Raw genomic sequence first — 25123 nt, forward strand, 5'->3', positions numbered from 1 at the left:
TCCCATCACAGAAATAGACCTTATTCTTTTTCATGGCTGTGTAGCACTCCACTCTGAAGTGCAGTGTAATACATCAGTCTCTCTCCTGTATACAGACATGTGGGTGGCTTCCAATATTTTGCATTTACAAATGACAATTAATAACTTTCTCCATACTCACTTGGGTATTGTTAGAGCTGTGTCTTCAGGATTAATTTCTGAAGGAGGACTGCTCTTCTGTAACATAAGGATAATTGTAAGGTTAAATAAGTTATAATGCACATATGGCTTTTCACCTAAGCAGCAGGTAATCCATGGCATAAGATCACCACAGTTGGACAGCTTGGCCTCAATTTAGTCAAACCCTGCTCTCTCATAACATTTCAGTCTAGTTCTCAATTTGCTCTTCCAGGCTGGGTCAGGGGCTCACCTGGGGATAGGGTTTAGTCAGGGTTGGGGTTCAATAGGATCAGGGCTTAGCTTGCAATCAGGGCTCAGTTCAGGGTCAAGTCTCAGCAAGGGTCAGGGGTCAGGGTTGGAGTCAGCCTATGGTCATGGGCTCAACCAAGGTCAGTATTCAGCCTGGGGTCAAGGTTCAGTCCAGGGTCCAGGCTCAGACTATGCATGTGTCTCTCTCTGAGTGTGCCTGGGTCGGGGGTCCCTTGTGAGGCTGGGACTGGGGCTTGGTGGTCCTACTGCACAGGGTAGTACCTGAGCAAAGACTTCACTGCTTGTGCCCTCCTCGCTCTCCCGACCTGCCTGCATAGCCCCTCCTCCCATCCCCTTCCCACCTCAGATCTGTTTCTGCTTGGTCACCTCCAGTGATTATATGTGGCTGCCTCTCAGTGCAGCCCCCCTCCCCTCCCTGTAACTGTCCTGCTCCAGGCTGAACAGTGAACTCAGGGGAGGGTTGCAGGGCTGCCCTCTGGCCCCAGGTCCTGCCCATCCTCCACTCAGGGGGGCTAGGGAGCCCCGCAGATGCCTGTGCCACTCCCCTCAGACACTGGCCAGGGCTGTGCCTCCCCCCTCAGGCTCCCCCAGCATCACTCCACATGTCACCCCCCACTTCCTCTCCCCCACCTGGTCCCCACACACCTCGGTCCTCCACCTTCTCAGGCTGAGTCAGTCTGAGGGAGGTCGAGCAGTTGGGGTGTGAGCTCCCCACTTCTGTGAGCCCCTTCTCCCTCCAGAGGTGAGGCGCCACCCTGGGTGGGGGTTCCCTGCGGCTTTGCTGCTAGCAAGGTCAGCTCAGGGGTTGGAAAGCAACAGAAGACCTGGGTAAGGAGGGTCCTCCCATCCAGACCCGCGTGGGTGCGTGGGGTTCACTTCCCCACTGTGTTGTCTTCAGCAGGGTTCCCCAGGGACTGCCCCTCTCCAGGCCTCAGTTTCCCCTCAGAACTGTTTGGTCCTGGCCCTATTGTGAGGATAAAATGGGGGTACAACTGCACCGATGAGGGAGCTGGCAGTGCTTCTGTGTGTGCGGCCACTCTGTACACACTTATTAAGCACCTACTGTGTGCCAGGCGGGCCTGGAGAGATTGAGGAGCAGGTGATGGAACAGTGGGTCCAGCCTGCAAGGAGCTGTTGGTGGGGGCGGGAGAGTCGTCCAGCCTGGATGCCACAAAGGAACCGGTTACCCACCCTCTAGAGGGAGTGAGGGGGTGGGGGCGGGGACCCCACCCTCAATGGGCTTTCGAGGACCGGAAGGGGGCGACAGGGGGTGACCGCAGCGCCCTGCCCTCTGGGAGTAAGGATGGGAGCCGACCGTTGGATGCCCCTCCCCGTCTCAGCCTCACCCCCACCCAGGGGGGTACCTTGAACATAACAGGAAATTTCAAATAACAGGAAACCAAGGCCGGGCAAGGCTCGCGGCTCCACCCTGCCTGGGGCGAACGAACCACCCCACCCCGGGGCCTCAGTCTGCCCTCGGGGAGGGGGACCGCAATGAACGCCACGGGGACCCCGACGGGGGACCCCGAGTCCTGCCAGCTGCTGGCGGCCGGCGGGCACAGCCGGCTCATCGTCCTGCACTACAACCACACGGGGCGGCTGGCGGGGCGCGCCGGGGCGGAGGAGGTCGGCCTGGGGGTGCTGCGAGGGCTGTTCGTGGCCGTGAGCTGCCTGGTGGTGCTGGAGAACCTGCTGGTGCTGGTGGCCATTGCCAGCCGCATGCGCTCCCGGCGCTGGGTCTACTACTGCCTCGTGAACATCACGCTCAGCGACCTGCTCACCGGCGCTGCGTACCTGGCCAACGTGCTGCTGTCGGGGGCGCACACCTTCCGCCTGGCGCCGTCCCAGTGGTTCCTGCGCGAGGGCCTGCTCTTCATGGCACTGGCTGCCTCCACCTTCAGCCTGCTCTTCACGGCCGGCGAGCGTTTCGCCACCATGGTGCGGCCGGTGGCCGAGAGCGGGGCCACCAAGCGGGGCCGCGTGTGCAGCTTCATCGGGCTGTGCTGGCTGCTGGCGGCGCTCCTTGGCCTGCTGCCCCTGCTCGGTTGGAACTGCGTGTGCGCCTTCCAACGTTGCTCCAGTCTCCTCCCGCTCTACTCCAAGGACTACATCCTCTTCTGCGTAGTGGTCTTCGCTTGCATCCTGGCCACCATCATGGTGCTCTACGGGGCCATCTTCCGAGTGGTGCGCGCCAACGGGCAGAAGGCGCCCAGCACCCCGGCGCGCCGCAAGGCCCGCCGGCTGCTCAAGACGGTACTTATGATCCTGGTCGCCTTCGTGGTGTGCTGGGGCCCGCTTTTCGGCATGCTGCTGGCCGATATCTTCGGCTCCAACGTCTGGGCGCAGGAGTACCTGCGGGGCATGGACTGGATCCTGGCGCTGGCCGTGCTCAACTCGGCGGTCAACCCCATCATCTACTCCTTCCGAAGCCGGGAGGTGTGCCGGGCCGTGGTGGGCTTCCTGTGCGGCGCATGTCTCCGGCTAGGGCTTCGAGGGCCTGGGGACTGCCTGGCTCAGGCCGTCGAGGCCCACTCTGCAGCCTCCAACACCGACAGTTCACTGAGGCCGAGGGACAGCTTTCGGGGTTCTCGATCCCACAGCTTCCGGATGCGGGAGCCCCTGACCAGTGTCTCTAGCGTGCGGAGTGTCTGAAGCCACGGTCGGGGTGGAGGCTCAGCAGCCTCGATCCCCGTGCAGGGATGCTGCAGTCGGGCCTGAAGAAGAGGAAGGAACCGGTTAGCCACCAGGGGCCTGCATCCCAGGGCCCCGCCATGCTCCCGGAAGCCTCCTGGGGCTGCTGTCACCAAGTGGGTTTCCTATGGTTGTTGTGGAGTGGGAGGCAACGGCTGGTTGGAACCGAGAGCACGCTGGACTGGAGATCAGTAGGTTTGCTGTGTGCACCCCGCTCCTGTGTGACTCGGAGGAAGTCCCAGCCCTTCTCTGGGCCTCGGTAGGGGTGGGCTGGGGGGGAGTGGGTGGATGCCCTGGGAACAGGGAAATTCAGTGGTGGGATGAGATGGTGCGGTCCCTCATTCACAGGGGGTGTCAGGGTGAATGCATGAGGGTTGTGGGTCTGCTGGAGCTGGGCCAGTGACCAGGGAGTGACATGGGTCTGTGTGCTGGGGGGTGTGGTTGTGACGGCAAGGGGTTTGGTGTGGGTGAGACTGTCTGTGTGTGTTAGACAGAGAGGGATAGAGAGGTTGAGGGCAGAGAAAGTTGTGCCAGTGAGCAGAGTGCACTGGTGTGCAGATATCCTTGAGTGTAGCAGGCCTCTTGTCTGAGGGTGTGTGCTTGTGCACACATGTGCGTGACCAATCCACTCTGTTGAAGGTGTAAGCTTTGGGAGGCTACCAGAAGGGGGGGTGGGGGCGGTGACACCGACACCCACCCCTTCCCATTCACTTCCCCTTTGCCTGCCCTATCTCTCATCTTGGGTTCTGGGCAGCCTCCTCCCCCCACCTCTGGCTTCTGCATCTTTTGGGACTCCGCCTGGAGTCCAACAGAGAGGGAGATGCTTTAGCACTAACTGCCTCTCCCTTCCCCATCTGTAAAATGGGCTGATGGCAGATGGAACTCACTGCAGGAGGCTGTTGGTGATCACTCAGTGCTTTTGCTGTGGCGAGCAGGCATCAGTGTGTCAAAGAAACATCCGGTGATAGTGGAAATGTTCTACATCTGTGCTTCCCAGTATGGGAACCCTCCCCACCACATGGCTACTGAGCTCTCAATAAGAGGTCAATGGGACTGAAGAAATCAACTTTGAATGCGTTCGAATTTAAGCACTCCACAGGACTCGCAGCAATGGTACCAGACAGTGCTACAGGGGGACACCTTCTGAATGTAGCCACTTTTGGCTAGTGGGAAGTTCTCTGTCTCCATCCGCCCAGCCGAGACAGTGCCCACAGGTCTTTCTGCCTATGTCTTGCCAAGTCCTTGGGGCAGCATCCTGTCTGCCACTCCAGAAGGGACAGCTCTGTTCTGAGCCTCCATTTCTCCCCTGATAGGGGATGGCATAATGGACATGTTGACTGTGCTGTCCAATAAAGCAGCCATTAGCCACATGTGGCTACTTAAAATTAAAATGAATTTAAAAAATTCAGTTTCTCGGTGCATGTCTCAGAGCTTCGGTGTCCAAGTATCACAGACTGGGGAGGGGGTGCTTGAATAATAGAAATGTATTTGCTCACAACTCTGGAGGCTGCAAGTCTGAGGTCAAGGTGCCAGCAGAGTTGGTTTCCCTGAGTCCTCTCTTGTGGATCCTGGGGGTTTGCTGGCAGTCTTGCATCCCTCAGCTTGTAGACACATCAGCCGCATCTCTGCCTCCATCTTCACATGGGTTCTGTTTGCCTGCACGTCTGTGTCCAAATTCTCAAGTCTTTTTTTCTTTTCTCGGCTTCTCTGGGTCTTTACTGTGGCACAAGGGCTTTTCTCTAGTTTTCTGGCTTAGTTGTCCTGCAACATGTGAGATCTTAGTTCTCTGACCAGGGATCAAATACAGGTCCCCTGCATTGGAAGGTGGATTCTTTCAACTTTTTATTTTGTATTGGGGTATAACCAAATAACAAGCAACTTTGCAATAGCTTCAGGTGAACAGGGAAGAGAATCAGCCATGCATATATGTATCCGTCCATTACATGTATCCATTCTCTCCCAAACTCCCCTCCCATCCAGGTTGCCACATAAGGTTGAACAGGATTCCATGTGCTATACAGTAGGTCCTTCTTGGTTATCCATTTTAAGTGTAGCAGTGAGTACATGTCAATCCCAAACTCCCTAACTATCCCTTCCCCCTATTCTTCCCAACCAGCAACCGTAAGTTTGTCCTTTATGAGTCTCTTTCTGTTTTGTAAATTCATTTGTATCATTTCTCTTTAGAGTCCACATGTAAGCGATGACATACGATCTCTCTCTGGAAGGAGGATTCTTAACCACTGGACCATCAGGGCAATCCCTCCCCTTTTCATAAGGACACCAGTCCTATTGGATTAGGGCCACCCTATTCCAGTGTGACTCAGATTAACTAATTATACCTATAAAAATCCTATTTCCAAATAAGGGCCTCTTCTGAGGTGTTGGGAATTAGGATTTCGAGACATGAATTTTGGAGGAGACACAATTCGGCCCATGACATTTGGTCACGCTAACCCCATTTTGAGTGCTTGTGGCTACTGTTTTGGATAATGTAGACACAGAATCTATCCATCATCACAGAAAGTGCTATGGGACAGGGAGGGGAAAGTTCTAAGCATGTATAAGCTAGGATTGTGTGCTTGCGTGCTCAGTCACTCAGTCATGTCCAACTCTTTGTGACCCCATGGACTGTAGAGCTCACCAGGTTCCTCTGTCCAGGGGATTCTCCAGTCAAGAATACTGCAGTGGGTTGCCATTCCCTTCTCCAGGGAATCTTCCCAACCCAGGGAATGAACCCGTGTCTCCTGTGTCTCCTGCATTGGGCATTGGCGAGGGGTTCTCCCTTCCCAGAGCACCCCCTGGGTAACTCATAACCTGGGATACTTACCTTTTCCAGATTCCTGACCACATGTGTTTATCTGGAACAGTGACAGGGTGGGTGGGGTCTTGGTGGAATTCGGGGCGAGTGAAGCCTGGGCTGCCTTAAAGCTCTTGACCTGCAACCCCAGGCCTGTGTGAGTTGGGCCTGTTGGCCCCGTGGCCCCCTCCACCCTGTGAGTGTCACACTTTGCTTTGACTGAACTGGACTATTTGCTGCTCCTTCCTATTTGGGACCTTTGCACCTGTCGTTGTTAACCCCACTAGAGTGGCCTGTGCATCCTTCAGGTCTCAGCTTCAGCATCACCTCCTCCAGGAGATCTCTCTGATTTCTCCTCTTCCTTAGCCCTCTTCCAGGCTCACACATCTGCCTGTGCATCTCTATCACAGCTTCAGTCACACCTGGTCACACATCCACCTTCTCCCCTGGACTTTGAGCTCCATGAGAGTGGAGTTAGTGACAGTGTTTGGGTCACTGCTGTGTCCCAAACACAACACAGGGCCCAGCAGACAGGAGATGCTCCATGAACTAGAGCTCTGGTATAACTGGTCCCAGCAGCATGCCTTCCAGGGAAACCTCTTCACCTCCTTATTCCCCACCTCCCTAACTGAGGTGGAGCCGTCATGAATGCGGTCCTCTGCTCTTAGGTGGCTCAGGTGTCTGTAACCCATTGCTGTTCCCCAGCTCTGCCATGCACCACGGGCTTCAGTTTCCTCATTTGTAAAATGGAGATATCGATGTCTCCTGCCCTCCTGGGATGTTGATAAGGCAAGGAATATAAAGGCTCTCAAACTATGTATGTTTGTGTAATGCTCTGTGCTCAGTTGCTCAGTCGTGTCTGACTCTTTGTGATCCCATGGACTGCAGCCCGTCAGGCTCCTCTATCCATGGAATTTTCCAGGCAAGAATACTAGAGTGGGTTGTCATTTCCTCCTCCAGAGGATCTTCCAGACCCCAGGATTGAACCGGTGTCTTCTATGGCTCCTGCATCGGCAGGCAGATTCTTTACCACTGCACCACTTGCAAAGCGTGTTTTTGTAACAGGGAAGAACAAATCTGACTCCCTATTAGATCTGTTCCTCTTTCACCTTTGTGCCCTGTTGCCTGTCATGCTGATTCTGCACCTTTTGTACAAGAATGTTGCATTAGAGCCTGAAATATACAGGAGAGCCTGTCCTCAAGGCTCTGATACTTGAATCTATTCATACAGGGGTAAAAAGTTGCAGAACAGAGAATAACATTTGTCTCATTGGAGGTTTACAGGAACATCCTGTCCTTCGTGGCCAGCTGCAAGAACAAAGGATTCCAACACTAAGAAGTCTGCAACAATCAACCACATCCCTCTCTTACCTTGCTTTGCTGAAACCCTTTGGGGAGTATGAGTTTATAAGGCATGAGCCACTGGTTTACTTGCATGGCCCTGCAATAAACCTTTCTCTACTCCAACTCCCAAGGTTTTGGTTTGTCCTGGTTGTGAATGAACTTGCTTTTGGTAACATAGTTAAATGAATAATAACAACGAAGCCTTAAAGACCACTCAGGGTTGTTCTAATCACCTGTGTGTTAATTTATTTAATCCTTGCAAAACCTCCAGGAGGCAGATACTGTCATTAACTTCATGTTACAGATAGAGAAACTGAGACCCAGAGAGGTTAGGTAACACACAAGTTCACACAGCTGGGAAGAGGCAGAATTGGGATTCAGACTCAGGTGACTTCTTGATCCCTGTTCGTTACTGCCTCTTGAATGAATGAATGAATGAATGAATGAATACCAGTTCCTTCCCTCTTTGGAAAACTAAGAATGAATGTTCCAAGTTATTCTTTGGGCTGCCCCAAGGTTTCACCTCCATAAAGCAGGATTAGTTGAAACTCCCCATTTTACAGACAGAAAAACCAAGGCTCAGGGGAGGAGGTGGCACAGGCAGCCCTAAGATCCAAGCCTCGTTATCTGAGCCAGGTTCAGGCCCCTTTCTTGCTCTATCTCTGGGTGAGTGTACGTGTGTGTGTGTGTGTGTGTGTGTGTGTGTGTGTGTGTTGCCCGTTCATAGCCTGGCTGGGAGGAGCAGGGGTAGATGGAAAAGCAGATAATAAATATTTGCTGATGAAGATCACATGGGCCAGAATGAGTTCTTACCCCTCTCCCTGCCCTGCCAAGCCACTCCTGACTTCTCCAGCCTGGGACCACCCCCACCCCCACCCCCTGAGAGACCTGTGGATGGCCAGAAGCAGGTGACATAGCTGGGAGGGATGGGCTGGTATGTTAGGGTTTTCATGACTCATTTTTTCACTCACTCATTCACTTAACACTGTATGTCAGGCTCTATTCTGGGCACTGGGGTTGCAGCTATGAACAATCTTGCACCTGCTTGCACAAAGGTCACAGTTTGGCGTGGGTGACAAACACCAAACTAAGAGTCCAACGTCATTTTCGGTGAGGAACTACCCATGAGAAAGCAGGAGGGGTCCGTGAGGATTCTACAGGAAGAGCAGATGCAGCAGCTCCAAGGCTGCAGGAGCTTGGTGCATTCTTGTAATACCCGCACTTACTGAGCGCTTCATGTATGCCTCATCCTTTCAAAGTGCGTTCACATGAATTATCTTACTGAATCCTCACACACCCCTGAGGAGCCTGGGAAGAGTGTTTGATTATTTATCATCGTATTCGGCAGGCAGTTGAGGAAATAGAGGCTCAGAGAGGTGAAGAGACTTGCTCAAGTTCACACAGCTGGGAAGTGGAGGAGCTGGGACTTGAACTCATGTTATTAATCAACACAACTGCCTCCTCTCACTTGGGACAGAAGGGAGGCTCAACTCTTTAGGCAACAGTACCAGAGCCTAGGGGCCAGGGCCATTGTGTTCTGCACCCTGTGGCCTCAGCCTTCTCATCCGTACAGAGGATATGAATTACTGATGACCCTTAAGGCCTCTGACCCAGGGACAATTGGGTTCTTAGGGTGGGCAGATTAGAAAATATTAATTTAAGACACTCGGTAGAGTTTGAATTTCTCATTATCAACGAGTAACTTTTTTACTATGAGTATGCCCCAGATATAGTTAAGCCTAAGTATAAATAATATATCCTCAAAGGCAGCACAACGCCAGGTTGCAGACTACAAGTCCCATAATCCATTGCGACATTCCCTTTTAGGAACCTGTCATGATTTTTTGATTCTTCTTTCATTCATTTATCCAAAAATTATATAACCCACCCGTTGTGTGCCAGGCCTTGGGTCAAGTTCTGATGAATACATCAGTGCACAAAGCAAACACAAGTCTTTGCCCTCAGGCAATTTAACATCTATATTCTTTGGGAGTTTTAAGTGATTTTTCCCAGACATCTGCCAGGAAGACTTCAGCTCCCATGATCCCTTGTGCTTGCTCGAGACCACAATTCCCAGGAGTCCTAGCGCAACAGGCCCTCCCCTCTCTTCCTTATTTCTAACTTTCTTCCGGGTCGCAAGGTCACCTCCTGTACAACCTCTCTTCCTTCCGTCCCTCGCCTTTCTCCCACAGCAAAGGCAGGGTTTCAGTAAGTTACACTGCCAATAGTTTGTTTTAAAGTCTCCGTATTTCCTGACTTGGAGTTTAAGCGAAACTTTAGCCAGACAGTCCACCACAGCTTTCTCTATTAGGGAGTAACAGAATGGGCCCACAACTCCCATGTGGCTCCGCGCGCCGGGAAGACTACAACTCCCAGTAGGCAGCGCGGCGGACAGGCGGCTCTCGGCGGTGCCGGCAGGACCCCGGGGCGGGCGCGGGCTGTCCCGCGCGGCGCCCGCAGGACCCCGGCGCCTACCCATGCCGAGGTGAGTCCGCGGGAGCCACCGCCACCGCCGTTCCGACCCCGCCGCCGCCCCGCGCGGCCCCGCCGCCGGCCAGGATGCTGGAGGAAGCGGGCGAGGTGCTGGAGAATATGCTGAAGGCGTCGTGCCTGCCTCTCGGCTTCATCGTCTTCCTGCCCGCTGTGCTGCTGCTCGTCGCACCGCCGCTGCCCGCCGCCGATGCGGCGCACGAGTTCACCGTGTACCGCATGCAGCAGTACGACCTACAGGGGCAACCTTACGGTGCGTGGACCCGGGCCCCTGGCCTCCCCCGTGGGCCCAGCTCTTCTCCTGGGCTCTTGGTTTCCCCCAGCTCAGCCTCCCCGCTGGGGCCCTGACCTCCCGCCCAGCCTCCCGCCTCCCTAGGGCCCCGGCCTATGCCGGCCAGGATGCCCCTTCCCGCGGTTCGGTCTCTGCTTCCTGGGCCTCAGGACCTGCCTCTCCCACATGTCCAGCAGGAGTCCAGCTTGCAGACCTCACTTGGCCTGCCAGACCCTTTACCGGAGCTCCAGGCAAGTCCGAGCCTGGATACCTGGACCGCTGCTGGGCCCCTAGCTCTCTCTGTCCAGTGTCCCGGGGACCCACCGCGCTGGCTCCCACAGCCCTCTGGCCCCGTCCCCGACAAGGGCTACCTGCTCCAGAACGCAGAACTCCCTCCCAGCCTCAGGCCACACTGTCGCTTCTCCAGACCTCCTGGGTCCCCTCTCTCTCCCCAGTCCCCAGCTGGAATAGAACCCCGCCTTGGGCCTCCTTGATTTGGAGTGGAGCCTCTCAGCGCCGTTTTTCCAGGCTAAGCTGGCCAACCCTGCACAGCCCTTCAGCACCCGGGTGTGCTTTATCTAGTGCTCACATTCTGCTCTGCTTTAGGCCTCAGAGCTCTGATCGCTCACCCCAGCCTTCTCTATGTGGTGGCCCTCCCTACTCCCTGGTCCCAGCTAATGAATTCGGTTCCTCAGAAATTCTTCTGCCTTTGGGCTCCTGAAATCCGTTGGACCCCATGTCCTGCTCCCCGCTTGGGAGCGCACCCACCCCTCAGCTTCCTGGAAGCCCCCCTGCTGCTTCCTTCTCCCCAGGATTGCAGGCCTCCAGGCCTGGATCCTGCCTAGCTTCTGTTCCTCAGCCCTGCCCCCTCATCTGTTAAAATCTTTTGAAAGTGTCCTCTCTTTTCCCGGCCTTGCTGTATCTGGTGTTCCAGAACCTTCTGGCCTCTGCTTGCGCTCCCAACTTGGTGTCTTAGGCCCCCGGCAAGCAAGGCCCATCCACGCCGTGAGGGCTTCCCTTCCCCAGTGCCCCTGTCCCCTCATCTCTGAGCCCTGGTTCTCTTGGACTGGCCTCTCTTGTTGGAACATTAGAGCCAACCTGAGTCCCCTGGACGCCTTGCCGCTGCCAGGTCCTTGGGGAGCCCCGGGGTCTGGAGACGTCCCCGTCAGGCCCCTCTCACCCCAGAGTTGTAGCATTTCTGTTTAGTCCGATGGTTGCCAGTCCACGGGTCCCTGAGTGATGACTTTGGGTCGTTATGATTGACAGGCTCTTGGCATTTGGTGGGGCCCGGCCAGGGGTGCTGCCCCACACCTCACTGTGCCCAGGACAACCTCACTCAGAAAATTATCTGGGCCAGATGGTCAGCAGTGCCAAGGGGGAGAACTCAGGGTTACAGTGTTGGCTGCAGACCCCAGGCTCCTCACCAGTGGGGTGGTAGGCCAGGAGCCCCTAAGGAGTGGGCAGTTTATATGTATTGTTGGCATCCCCCTGGGAAGAGAGTCTATGCCAGGGGTGTCACAGGTGGCCCTTTGGGATGACTTTTGGCATTTCATCATCATAATTTTGAATAGCCATGTGTGACTGGCGGCTCTGTCCTGGTCTGGAGAATTCCGCCATCCCGTTGGGATGGGATTCACACCCTTGTCCTGTCTCACACTGGGAGCCTTGCTGCGAGCTCTCCTAGCACACCCAGCTCTGCCCCAGCCCCTTGGGCAGCTGTAATCTGGATGTCCCATGTCTCCTGCTGCCTGCTCAGTGCTGGCCTGCTTGCTGATATGGCCCCCTGTCCTTGCCCAGACGGGCGCTTCCTGACACTCCAACCCTGATCACAGAGCCATGTCTGCCTCGTCCTCCACGTGGGCCCTCGGAACCTTCAATACTTTCTCCCTGTCCTCCTCCCCTCCTCTCTCTCAGTCCTTTGCCCCCAGTCCTTGATTCATTCCTACTTTTTCTGACCCCATGACTCCCTCACCCCACACGCCCTCCTTCCCGGCCCCCATCTTTGCCAGACACTGAGTGGGCTCAGGGATGAACAGAGAGGCCTGGCGGGGCACCCACCCATCTTGACTTAAACATCTGCACCCCCACCCTGGTCCCACCTGGCAGTGTCCACATTGGCAGGGATGTGGGGTGCCTGCCACTGCCTGGGGAGATGCTGTGGGATAGTTTGGTGGAGCAGGGAACTCCAGCTCCCTCCGAGTGGTGGAGCATCTGAGAGCTGCTCTGCTGGGTCATCGCTGATTGCAGTGTCCCCAGCATCGCACATGCCCTTGCTTTGAGCCTCATTTCCCAACTTCCTGTCCTCTCTCCACACCTCTTGAGAAATCAGCAGGAGAGGCGTGTGCTCTTTGAGCTGGGGTGTGAGCTGGGTCCTGGGTGTGGCCTGCCTCCCTGCCCTCCCACAACGGACTCCGGCCTCCCTGGGCTGGGCTGCTCATGTCCATCCCACTTGGTCCCCTGCAGAAACGACTCTGGCAGGCGGGGACGTGGGCACCCACGCCGGGCACCGGGATGGGCTCTCCACCCCTGGTTGTAAATAAAGTTTTATTGGCACTCCGCCACACCTAGTCAGTGGCTTTGCACTGCATAAGACTAGTGCCACTGCAGGGAGAGAGGACTGGCCTTCGATTGAAAAGTCTGCGACCTCCGTTCAGATCTGGTCCCACCGTGGGGACCTGCAACTTCCTGTCCAGGTGTCCAGAGCCCGTTGTGACTCAGGGGCAACAGGCCTTGCAGACTTCAGCCTCGCACCAACCAAGGCGGTCTCTGCTCTTGGGGTGCTTAGCCTCTGAGGGGGCACTTGGGGGTCTGGCGTTAGCCTGACTCTGCTCTCACCCCCTCCTTCCTCTCTATGGCCGTCCTCCTTCTGGAAAGCGGGTCACAGTAGGCTCCACAGGTGGCCCTGTGTGTCCCCACCCCGAGGTGACATCTGAGCCAGCCCCGGGAGGCTGCAGCTGGGACAGGTGGGGCACGGGGGAAGGGCCCACCCGCCTTTTCAGGGTTTCAAGGGCTCCTGAAGGTCTCTGCTGCCCTCTCCTACCAGGCCCTTGGGGGCTCCCCTGTCACCCTAAAGCAGAAGTGGGGGCCCGGAGGGGTGGGGAGAGGCATGGAGGCCCCTGCCTGGGGTGCACAGCCCGGCCCCCTTGGTCACTGGCCCCTGCCCCAAGACGGCCCTGCCCTTTCCTACCTGGGACACCGTCCCTTCTGTGTCCTACTGGTTCCCTCCCCCGGACGGGCCCTCAGGACGGGCTGTAGGAAGCGACCCTTCTCCTGCTGGCCAGTGCATTCCTGCAGAGCAGTGGGGGGGACCCTGCCCCCGGTCTGAGCCTGAGGCTTCATGGGGCTTGGTATGTCCCCCAAGGACACCAGTGTCCCCTCGCCCGGCCGCCTCATCTTCCGGGCAGCGTGGTCCAGCTCCCATGTGGAAACAGACCTGTTTGTGTGCATTGTTGTCTTGACACTTGCTGTGAGGGGCTCAGGGTGGAGGCTCTGGGGCCACACCTGCCCCCAGTGTGGGAGGATTAGTGTGCTTGCCTTGTGCATCCCAGCTCAGCCGGGGCCTGAGACATTTTGGGGACTGTGTGCCTTTGTCATCTGGGAGGTCTGACCTAAGAATCTGGAGTTTCGGCAGCATCCTGCTGAGTGCTAGTGGCCCTGGCAGTTGAGGAGGCCTGCCTGAGCCCCCCCCTCCCCACCCCCTCTGTCCAGGGAGGATAGAGGGCCCCGAGGGCCGGCTGCCGGGGGCCATGCACCCAGGCAGTGCAACCACGGGAGTCCACGTGCTGCATCAAATGTCTGCACTGCTTCTTGCCCCTTCAGCTCTCAGGGCAGCGGTGCTCTGTGTGTGGGGGGACCCACCAGCCTTAGAACAGTGGGCTTCCCTGGTGGCTCAGACAGTAAAGAATCTCCCTGTGATGCAGGAGACCTGGGTTCAATCCCTGGTTTGGGAAGATCCCCTGGAGGAGAAAATGGCATCCCACTCCAGTATTCTTGCCTGGGAAATCCCATGGACAGAGGAGCCTGGTGGGCTCCAGTCCATGGGGTCGCAAAAGAGTCAAATACAACTGAGCGACTTTCACTTTGGCTGCACAATCCTGGTTACAAACTGCCCCTTCCACTCTGGTGGGAAGAAGTCAGTTGCCTGGAATAAGCTTGTGAGCAAGGCAGGGTCCACTCCAGGAGGCAGCTTCTCACTTCCTACTTGATTCTCTGGATCTTTCTTGAGAAAAATCTGGGTGGCCCTGTTCCCAGGGGACTCAGGGCCATATCTGGGGTCGTCTGTGATTACCACGTCTTGGGGGGTCCTGGCAACAAGGGTGTGGGGGCCAGGGAGTCTGCCCTATACCCTACAGCGCCCAGGATGGCCCACAGGCTACAGTGTGGCCCTGACTGTGGAAGAAGGTGCACAAACCCTGGCGCTTGCCCTCCTGAGGGGCCTTGGGGAGACCAAGCATTTGTTCATTCATTCCATGTCCTGAGCGCACTAGGCTGGTAGTTGCTAGGTGATGCTGGGTTCACACTGCAGTGAACAAGGTTCATGCCCCTGGAACCCCAGGCTAGTTGCCTGGGGGCTGGGGCGGGGGGTTGGCCTGAAGAGGGCAGGTTTTGGGTTTTCCCCAGGACATTGACAACCTGGAGGTGGGGAGGTGCAGCCTCCTAGCTTGGGGGCTCCCTCTGCTGGTGTCTGGACCCTGGAGTGGTGTGGGTACTGGGGAAACTGCTGGGCATCTCAGAACAATCTGGGCAGGGCAGGAGGCTGGGGGTTGGCTTTGCTCAGCTGGCGCCTGTCAGCCCTGCGGGTCCTGGAGCCGTGGGGAAGCCAGTGGTGAAGGACTGGCGGAGCAAGACCACTGAGTTCCGGTCCTAGTGCTCTGGCTGAGGGTCTTGCCTGGGGGTGGGGGTGGGGGGCTGGCTGCCTCTGTTGGGTGGGTTGAGGGCACCAGCCCCCTGAGCTGCTTCAGGGACACGGGGTTGGGTGGGGACACGTTGCCCGGCCCAGCGGGCAGCCCGCACGTGGTCCCAGGGTGGCTGAGTGGACAGGGACATCGCTTTCTGGGGGATGACTGCAGCAGGGGTGTAGTTCGGGGAGGCGAGTGCGAGAGCAGCGAAGGCCGCTAGGGCCGTGGTCTAGGAATGTGGGTGTGGAGGGGAGGTTGGCCCAGGGAGAAGGTTCTTGGAAGGCCCCGCGAGTCCCCGGGGTTGGGGTGAGTGTGCGGCAGGCTGGAGGCCGGCGGGGGTCCGGAACCCCACTCAGGATCCCGTCCCCACAGGCACGCGGAACGCGGTGCTCAACACAGAGGCGCGCACCATCGACGCGGACGTGCTGAGCCGGCGCTGCGTGCTCGTGCGGTTGCTGGACTTCTCGTATGAGCGCTACCAGCGCGCCCTGCGCCAGTCTGCCGGCGCTGTGGTCATCATCCTGCCGCGGACCATGGCCGCTGTGCCGCAGGACGTAATCCGGGTGAGCCCTGCCTCGCCCCGGTGTCCCCTCTCTCCCTCCGGGCCCCCTTCCCCCACACACACCGCAAACCGAACGCGTGCCTCTCTCGCAGCAATTCATGGAGATTGAGCCTGAGATGCTGGCCATGGAGACCATCGTTCCCGTGTACTTTGCCGTAGAGGACGATGCCTTGCTGTCCATCTATGAGCAGACACAGGCTGCCTCCGCCTCCCAGGGCTCCGCCTCCGCCGCCGAAGGTGGGCTGGTGAGGGTTGCTGCAGGGCGGAGGGTGCGTGGATGGGCTGCGCTGTGCTGTTTCTGGGGCTCCCCTTTCTAAGCCAACATATGCTTAACCTTGGGGGCACCGGGCATCACAGATCGCATCTTGCAGCCGCCACCCGTAGGGAGGAATCTTCATGGACCAGGGATTGAACCCTCGTCCTTTGCACTGGCGGGTATATTCATTACCAGTGAGCCACCAAGGAATCCCTACAGTTGTGTTTTTAAATGTGTAAAGAACAGAAGAATTTGAGGCAGGGTGAGCTCCTGGGCGTTTTAAGGCAGCCCCTGCCCCCAGGTGAAGTGGACCATTAGCTCACACTGTGGAAGGTGGGCACACCCTCTCCTGATTCTGGAGAGAACAAAACTTTAATTTTTATGAATCTCTGGGTTCTCACACCATCTCCACTATGTGGGATGGGCTAGAGGGTCATGAGCTGTCTGATGGGAAACTCATGTTTTGGCATCCGTGCTCAAGTGACCCTTGGAAAGCTGGGTCAGAGGCAGTGTGCACCCCTCTGTGATTTAGGAAGGGGCCCTGATGGCCCTACAGAGCAGAGCGAGGGCGCACATGGGTCCCGCGTGGGAACCAGGAGACTTTCACCAGCCCTTGTCCTGGATGCCCAGATTTGCTCCCATGTCGTTATCACATTGTGTTCTGTGCATATGAACAGTCCCGTTTTTACTCAGACCGAACGCTTAGAGTCTGGGGTGACGAGGACCCAGGTTCTGTCCTGGGACTCCCCCCCCCCCCCCCCCCAGCTGCTGCAGGGCAGTCACGGGGCTCAGGCTGACCCTCCCTGGCCCTGTTTCCAGTGCTGCTCCACACTGCCACCGCCAACGGCTTCCAGATGGTCACCAGCGGGGTCCAGAGCAAGGCTGTGAGTGACTGGCTCATCACCAGCGTGGAGGTAAGTGCCTGGCGCCTGTCTGTCCCCACTGGAAGGGCTGCTTCTTGGGTGAGGGGATCAAGTCCCTGCCTCTGGGGAGGTGGGGCTCCTCCAGCTCCTCCTGCTTCCCCGACCCCTGCCTCCTGGAATGGCCACCCCTTTCCCTTCATGGAACATTCGCTAAGCTGGTAGAGAGGAGAGCTCAGGGCAGCAATTAAAGCAGAGTGCAGAGAAATCCAGACACCCATCTCCCATCAGGAGGCGTCCAGGCCAGGGCACACTCCCAAGTCCTTCCCCACTTCCATTCTCTCCACGGGCAAACATGGGGTTTTATCACTGCTCCCCCCAGCAAAAAGCTCTGAGCAGTTTTGTTCCCACTCCCCGCACCAGGAGGCCTCTGCTGTCTCCTTGCAGGGCAGCTCTCCATCCAGAGAGTAACAGCTGCAGGGCCTTAGCGCCTGATGCCCTTAGGCAGTGCTCTGGACAGGCTGTTTTCCCAACTGCTCCTCGTTGGATTTGACAGAGGGCCGGTTTACACAAGAGGACTCTGACTCCTGGGCTCTTCCTGTGCTGTCCTTACGGCCAGGGTCTTAGGGACGGGTGGGGTCTCCATCAGTGGAGCTCAGCCTGTGAAGGGTAGGCCAGGTTTTCAGGTGGAGAAACAGCTGGCACCTTGGCCCCCAGCAGAGTCTGGCCAGCCTGTTTCTGTAAATAAAGTTTTACTGGAAAGTGACCATGCCCACTGGTCCACTGGTGCCCACGGTGTAGCCGGCAGAGCCTAGAACCCTGCCCCGTGAGGTGAGGGTGGCTGTTGCTTCCTATGGGCAGGCCCTTCACAACCATGTCTCTACAGGGGCGGCTGACTGGGCTGGGTGGAGAGGACCTGCCCACCATCGTCATTGTGGCCCACTACGATGCCTTCGGGGTGGCCCCGGTATGTCCATGCCCCTCCTGCCCAGCTGGGGAGTCTGGCTTCAGGCTGCAGGGTAGCAGGGTTGGGGGAGCTTCCCACGTGTGCAAGGATTGGGCCACGCCAAGGGTGCATCAGTCAGGTTTGGGCAGAACTGGGGGTTAGGGGGGAGAGGAAGCAATCCCAGCTGGACTGGAAACGAGGACCGAAGGTAAGATTGTGGGGGTGGGGTTCAGAGTGGGCCACAGGCCGGGGTGGAGGTGGGTGGTGGTGCATGTGGAGGTGGGGTGAGCGTGCCCTTTGTCCCTGCCTGCAGTGGCTGTCGCATGGCGCGGACTCCAACGGGAGTGGTATCTCGGTGCTGTTGGAGCTCGCCCGCCTCTTCTCCAGGCTGTACACCTACAAGCGCACGCACGCAGCGTGAGTGACAGGGCCCGGGGCTGGGGGCGGGCCCGACCCGTGATCTCAGAGTTGGTTCAGTCAGGCCCCGCCCCTCCAGGTCCATTCACCTGCCCCCTCCCCGGGAATCCCACCAGGGGCTGGGCTGCTTCCAGATGCAAGAAACAGAAACCCCTGCAAAATCGTCATCACTTAGATGAGCATCTCCCCATCTTGGTGCTGGACACTGCGGTCTCTCGCAGGGGCACTTGTCCACACGGCACGGTGCCCTGGGAGAGCAGGGCCCTAGTAGCCAGCGGGTCTCCCCAAACTTCACAGTCCAGGCCCCACGCCTGCTCTCAGGCAGATGGCTTGAGAAGCACTGTGCTCACAGTTCAGGGGAGGGGCGGGGGGGCGGTAGGCATTGAGATCAAGGTGTTGGCAGGGCCACACTTGCTGTGCCTCTTAAAGGACTGCTGTGGTTGTGGTGAGGCGGGTACTGCTGGGGCGGCGCCCAGTTACATGGTCCTTCCGCACCCCGCTGGCTTCACTGCTGCTCAGGGAGGTGGTGCTGAGTTCCCATCACTTCCTGTTTCCTGGTTGGTCCACCCAGTCTGAGTGGGCGGACCACTCTGAGCGGCCCACCTCTCCACTCTGAGAGGTCTCTGGAGCCTCCCTTCTCACCCTGGAGACACTGGGTGAAGTTGGGATGTCTGTGGTTGTCAGGACTAGGGGGCTCCTGGCACTCACTTGTGGGGGCCAGGGATGTGTCCAGCGCCCGCAGCACTCAGGATGCCCCGATGTCATCAGTGCCAGGACAGGGTGGGATTGGGTACTCAGCGGGGAGACTACCCCCTCCTTTTTGGGAGCCTGGACTCCCACCTGTCAACTCTTTGGCCCCACTCCTCCCTGCCAGGTACAACCTCCTGTTCTTTGCTTCCGGAGGAGGAAAGTTTAACTACCAGGGCACCAAGCGCTGGCTGGAAGACAACCTGGACCACACAGGTGAGCGTCCCCCGCAGCCAGGGTGGCCTCGGGACCCCGGTACTCCCCCACACCCCCTGCCCACCAGCCCTCACTGTCTGCAGATTCCAGCCTGCTCCAGGACAACGTGGCCTTCGTCCTCTGCCTGGACACTGTGGGCCGGGGTGACAGCCTCCACCTGCATGTGTCCAAGCCGCCCAGGGAGGGGACGCTGCAACACGCCTTCCTGCGGGAGCTCGAGACGGTAGGCGCCCCATGAGGGCTGCGCTTCCCGCTGTGTGAACCCTGGGGCCTCAGTTGGGTTTCCAGTGGCAGGTGGGCTTATCCTCAGGCTCCAGAAGCAGGAGGTTGGGGAGGGACTGGGGATCCGTCAGGCGGCAGGAGCCACCTCTGCAGAGGCCGGTGAAGCCAGGGCGTGGCGCATGGGCACCGGGCAGAGCCTCATGGCTCCGCTCGCAGGTGGCCGCCCACCAGTTCCCCGAGGTGCGGTTCTCCATGGTGCACAAGAAGATCAACCTGGCCGAGGACATGCTGGCCTGGGAACACGAGCGCTTCGCCGTCCGCCGGCTGCCCGCCTTCACCCTGTCCCACCTGCAGAGCCACCGCGACGGCCAGCGCAGCAGCATCATGGACGTGAGGTGAGCACCCCCCCATCAGACTGAGCCAGCCGGGGCCCGTCAGGCTTCCTGGAGGAGGGGGCACCAGAACCGAGGGCATGAGCCAGCAGAAGAGAGGGAAGAATTGATTGGGCAGGGTGCTGGGAGAGCCAGCGGCCGCCACCTCACCCTGCCTCCCCGGCAGCCTGCACCCCACGCCCACTCGAGTCAGGATGTGCCGCCTCTGAGGCTCCCGGTCCTGTGTGGCCTCAGCCCTTGCTGACCCTGGGTTTGTGGCTGAGCTGCCGCCCTTGTCTCCCTTGTCATGGGTCCCCTCCCCATGCCTGTGTCCAGGCTCCCCTCCTTATGAGGACAGAGCCATGGACTTCGGGACCCCCTGCTCCACTGTGACCGCATATTAACCAGTCACGTCTGTGGACACCCTGCTGCCAGCTCGGGTCCCATCCTGGGGTTTGGGCGACCGTGGGTGTGGGGGACACCGTAGCCTCTCCACAGGGCGTTACCTCAGCTCTGCCCTTAGCAGCCGGCGGAGGCAGATGTCCTGACCAGCCCCCCCATACCCCCAGGTTCTGAAGGAGCACACGGGCCCAGAGCCGTCTGGTTACTGAGGCCCACAGCATCCTCAGGGCTCAGCTGGGCACCCGGGGCAGCCCCTTGTGGGGTGGGCCTGACCGAGGTGTGGGGTGGGGGACCATCCGCTGGGAAGGCTGATGTTTTTTCTATCTTTTCATCATCAGATTACATATGTGATCATTTTTAGTTTTGGGTGATTGATGCCACTTCCGAATATGTATGTTTTTAAAATCTGCCCTCTAAGGGAGGTGGGAGGGGAGTTCAGGATGGTAGGGCGGGGGGGACACATGTACAGCTGTGGCTGATTCATGTTGTTGTAAAGTAATTAGCCTCTAATTAAATAAATAAATAAAGTAAAAATAAATTAAAAAAACCTGTCCTCAAAGGTCCCGGGTTGACTCGAAAACCCTTACCCGAAACACGAGGCTCATTGCTGAGGCCCTGACCCGCGTCATCTACAACCTGACAGAGAAGGTGAGCCCCCGGCCACCCGCGAGCCACCCTCTCCGCCCCCCCAAGCCCCGCAGTGGGTCTGAACTCAGCCTCGCCCTGCCTCTCTCTGCAGGGAACGCCCCCGGACATGCCAGTCTTCACGGAGCAGATGGTAATGGCCTGGCCGGCGGGTGGATGGTCTCAGGCGCGTGGTGGGAGTGTGTGGGGGGTCCTGTGACCACCACCGCATCCCCACAGCAGATCCAGCAGGAGCAGCTGGACTCAGTGATGGACTGGCTGACCACCCAGCCACGGGCCGCCCAGCTAGTGGACAAGGATGGCACGTTCCTCAGCACGCTGGAGCACTACCTCAGTCGCTACCTGAAGGAGGTCAAGCCGCACCACGTCAAGGCCGACAAGCGGTGAGACCAGGCGCAGCCCCTGCCCCCAGCTGGCAGAGGGCCCTTCCAGGGTCTCCCTGCCTACCCTGGAACCAGACGGAGGAAATGGAAACTCAGGGCGGAATGTAACAGGATGAGTGAGCAGTGCAGGCGCCCTATTAAATCTGAGCTCCAGGTGAACGACGAATTATCCCAGCATAAGTACCTCTCACGCGGTCTGGGACACACTTACCCTGAAAGCCCGTGTCGTCTCTATCTTCAGTCCTCACAGAACTGAAGCCCCGTGTTTTATCTGGCAGCCCTGTATTCCTGCCCACCCTCTGTGGTCCTTCTGTGCCCTGGGCCTCAGGCAACTCATAGCCCTGGCCCCCTCCTGCCCTCAGAATGCTCCTGCCCACTGCAGGCCTCCTGGGTTTTGTCTTTCTGTTTGATGCTCCCATGTTCCCTGGTTGGGATGAATGAGGACTGAGGAAGGGTGTTGGGGACCCTCAGGCAGGAGACACCCCTCTTCCTCCACAGACAGCTCAGTGCCACTCACTGGCTCTCCATCTTGCTCCCAATTTGTGGCACTCTAGGGAGACAGAGCTCTTGAACAGAAGAAGAAACTGAGGGTCACAGTGGACCCACAGCTGTGGAGCTGGGGCTTGCGAGTCCTCAGCTGTGATCATTCTCCCTCTATAGAAAAGAGACCAGAGAATTTCCACAGTCACCACACTTTGTTCTTAGAGAGTTGTTGGCCCAGAAAACCATAGACAAGATGTTAGTTCAGAATAAAGGACGTCCTTCCCTAGGACAGACAGTGGCAACCCCCTGTAGACACATACCCAGGGTCCTCCCCCCTGCTGTGTTCTGGGCTAGTGGGACTTCGGGTGGCTCCGATGTCAGGGTGAGCCTACTGAGCAAGTGCTCTCTTGCCAGGGACCCCGAGTTTGTCTTCTACGACCAGCTGAAGCAGGTGATGAACGCCTACAGGTGAGCGCCCTGTCACCGCCCAGGGGCCTGGGTCCTCCGGACAGCTGGGAGCAGCTGGCTGACCGCCTCCACGGCCCCCTCCCATCCCCAGGGTCAAGCCAGCCATCTTCGACCTGCTCCTAGCCGTCTGCATTGGTGCCTACCTCGGGATGGCCTACACGGCAGTCCAGGTAAGCAGGGGGCGGTGGAAGGCGGGTCCTTGTGGGAGCCCAACGGGTGGCCCTTTTCCCCTGGTCTCATTGGAGTCCTCCCACCGCCCCCAGCACTTCGACCTCTTATACAAAACAGTTCAGAGACTGCTGAAGGCCAAGACGCAGTGACCAGGCTGCCATCCCCGCCTCACCTGGAGGGCAGGGCCTCCCTCTCAGTGGCCGAAACCCTGAATTACAGAGCTTTTCTGTGTTGCTCTTGAGGACTTGGGGGCTTCTTTCTCTTTTTTGTCCTTTGCGCTCCCCTGGAGGAGCTCGGTGGAGGTCTGGGGCCAGGCCACAGACTCGGGGACAAATGTGTGGATGAGCCCCCCACCCTGGAGTCAGCCCCATGGCCCTGGGGCATAAGCCATGGCCAGGAAAGAGGAAACGCGCCCAGCGTGGCCTTGGGCATCACCCCCGCCCAAGACGCTGACCCTGGACCTGGCAGTTGCAGGCCAAGGAAGTCGGGCCAGGTCACCCCCCAAACCCCCAGCCCTCCACCATGCTGGCTCTGTTCTGACCTCTAGGCTGCCCTCGCATTCCCCAACCACCCCACCCCCCACCCCCGGGGCTCTCCCTTCTTTCCTGTCTGGAGAGTGCGCTGCAGGGCCTCTGGGTCTCCGCTTCCCGGCCCTTCTGTCGCAGCCTTGTGCACCGCCTCCACACCCCCCAGCCTGGCTGAGGGCAGCCAGCTCAAGGGGCCGCCTCCGGACTCCCTGAAGCCCCTGGGGAGCTGGCGCCCTGGACACCCGGCACCCTCTCTGGCACCCTCTCTGTCGGCCCTCTCACCCTGCCTCTGGGTTCCTCGGCCCTGTCCCCTGCCCGGGAGCCCCGCCCACCCGGCCCCGCCCACCTCTTCTAGTCCTTGGGGGCTCCTGCTCAGCCTGTTCTCCTGAGGAGCCCTGGGGGCGGAGGCAGCCCATCTGCCCCTGTCCGGGGGCCTCGGTTTCCTCATGGGCAAGGGGGAGGTCGCATTCAGGGGGAGCGTGTTCCCCCATATCCCCGGAGGGGACGTGGCCACAGGGGAGCTCTTCCTGGGACCTGAAGGGGGCAGGTCCAGGCCTGAGCCCCTGGGAAGGGGTGAGATGGGGGAGGCGAGCAGGGCTGGGAGTGACCTCAGGGAGACCCAGGTGTAACCATTCATTAGCAATATAATCAGTGACTTGTCCAGTGCTGGGGACTCAGGGTCCAGGCGGAGGGACTCCAGGGGCCTACTGGCCACCAGGGAACGCTCACCAGCCTTCCGATTCCGAGGGGCCGGGGACTGGCTCCCCCCCGAAGCCACCTACCGCCCACTGGAGGGAACAGGTGACTATTTGGCAGGCCTGGGAGGGGCAGCCGTCAGGGCTGCAGGTTCCTTAACCCTCCCTGTCCAGTGGCCCATCTGCCTGACTGTTTACCCAGTGCCCGGCCCCCTCTAGGGCGATGTGGGGCTGGTGGCCCACCCTTCCCCCGGGTGTGAATGTGTGAGCCAGGGACCGGCTGGGGATGCCAAGTGAGTGTCCTTCCTCCCCGGGGGGCATGGTCAGGGCCACTGACTAGGTGGAGCTCAGGCTGCTTGTGGGATGCGGCCAGACGATGAGAAATAAAGCCATAACAAACCACAGCATCGTGTGTCCTGTTGGGGCTGGGGCCTCAGGGTCTGGACAGACCCCCTGAGGGTCGTATGCATTTCTTGGGGGAAGGTTGGGGGCAGAGCCTCATGTCTGTATAAAGAGCAGAGTCGGTGTCCCTCCTGCCCGTAGCTGGGACCATCACCCGCCCCATGGCAACATGAAGGTGACAGCCAGCTCAGAGCTGATAGATCATGGTGGGGGGTGGCGTACCACAATACAGCTGGGGTCCGTTACCCCCCAGCCCTGGAGGCAGCGTGTGTCCCATGTGTCCCCCGGCTCCTGGCCTCAGGGTCGCGTGGCCATCTCTTCTGATGTCTCATAAGCACGCGTCCGTCTTTGGGTTTAGGGTGCATCCTGCTCCAGCCAGCGTGCCAACTCACTCCACCTCTAGATGCCATTTCCACATAAGGACACTTTCTGGAGTTCTGCATGGTTGTGAATTTGAAAGGACACCATTCAACCTGATATGGGGGGAAGGGTGATGGCTGTATGAAGGTCAAGCCCACTGGCCAGCCCCAGCCCCAGCCCCAGCCCAGGCTTTGGGGAGGCCCTGGCCAGTTATCAGGGTGCCTGGTGCAGCTCCACACTGGGGTTTCAGCAGCGGGCTCCGTGCTCTGGGCCTGGGAGCTCCCGAGGGGTCCGCCAGCTTCCTGAGCTCCACTGGGGGGGACCCCTGATCTGGGGCCTGTCCCTGTTGGCTTCTGCCTGTACACACCGTTCTCAGTGCCTTTGTGTCAGGGTCCCTGCATCGGGGGCTTTGGTTTTGGAGAGCAGAGTACAGAGACGTGTGCAGCGGGGAGAGAAAGCCGGGGGGTGGGGGGGGGGTGGGGGGGGGTGGGGGCGGGGTAGGCAGTACAGGGGGTGTGGCTTGAACTCCAGGGCTTCAGACAAGAAAGAGGGCTGTGAGATCCTTGACCCCAGGGAGGTGGGAGCCTCAGGGGAGCTGTGGGCAGAGGAGGGCTTGGACTCAGGTGCTCACGGGCGCCCTCTGGTGGCAGCTTTGGGGAAGGCAGACTGGGAATGGGTACCCCCAGCCGGTCAGGGGGCTATGCTTGTCCAGGTGGGGAACACATGACTGGAGAAGGGGGCTGGGTTCCCTGGACCCAGAGGAGGGGCTGGAAGGCTGTTTCTGGACCATGTGTGGGCCTGACCACAGAGCTGCTCAAGTCTTCATAGTGACTCCCATCTTCAGGGTCAATGTCACTGCCGCCTCTTCTCAGACCCTCATGTCCTCCACACCACTACCCCGAGGCTGGAAGGTGGCTCTGGCCCCAGCTCGGACTCAGGTAAAACTCCCCACGTTTCAGGGGGAAAGCCAGCCCCTCCCCTTATTTCAACACAGGCTGTTAACTTCCTCTTCCTTTTCCACGAAACTGTGCCCATTATAACCAAAAACATGAAACCCACAACAACACTGG

The 25123-nt window shown here is 58.6% G+C and overlaps 2 protein-coding genes across 3 annotated transcripts; both read left to right on the top strand.

Annotated features, from left to right (window-relative positions):
- Window positions 1-1098: 1098 nt before the first annotated feature.
- S1PR4 (sphingosine-1-phosphate receptor 4) lies at window positions 1099-6866 on the top strand. The gene has a single exon (XM_006047868.3). It carries the CDS (start codon window positions 1924-1926, stop codon window positions 3079-3081), a length of 1158 nt encoding a protein of 385 aa, XP_006047930.1. The 5' UTR covers window positions 1099-1923; the 3' UTR covers window positions 3082-6866.
- Window positions 6867-9692: 2826 nt separating this feature from the next.
- Window positions 9693-23695, top strand: NCLN (nicalin). 2 transcript variants are annotated; one of them, XM_006047869.3, is made up of 15 exons: window positions 9693-10004; window positions 15293-15483; window positions 15575-15719; window positions 16558-16652; window positions 17485-17565; window positions 17858-17961; window positions 18836-18924; window positions 19008-19147; window positions 19363-19541; window positions 20480-20567; window positions 20659-20697; window positions 20784-20947; window positions 21845-21898; window positions 21990-22068; window positions 22162-23695. In XM_006047869.3, exons 1-15 carry the CDS (start codon window positions 9821-9823, stop codon window positions 22216-22218), a joined length of 1689 nt encoding a protein of 562 aa, XP_006047931.1. In that variant the 5' UTR covers window positions 9693-9820; the 3' UTR covers window positions 22219-23695. The 2 variants fall into 2 exon arrangements, with proteins under 2 accessions (XP_006047931.1, XP_025148942.1); XM_025293157.2 differs by having other exon boundaries at window positions 20787-20947.
- Window positions 23696-25123: the final 1428 nt, after the last annotated feature.

The sequence above is a fragment of the Bubalus bubalis genome, chromosome 9 (genome assembly GCF_019923935.1).
Source record: "Bubalus bubalis isolate 160015118507 breed Murrah chromosome 9, NDDB_SH_1, whole genome shotgun sequence".
NCBI classification, from domain to species: domain Eukaryota; kingdom Metazoa; phylum Chordata; class Mammalia; order Artiodactyla; family Bovidae; genus Bubalus; species Bubalus bubalis.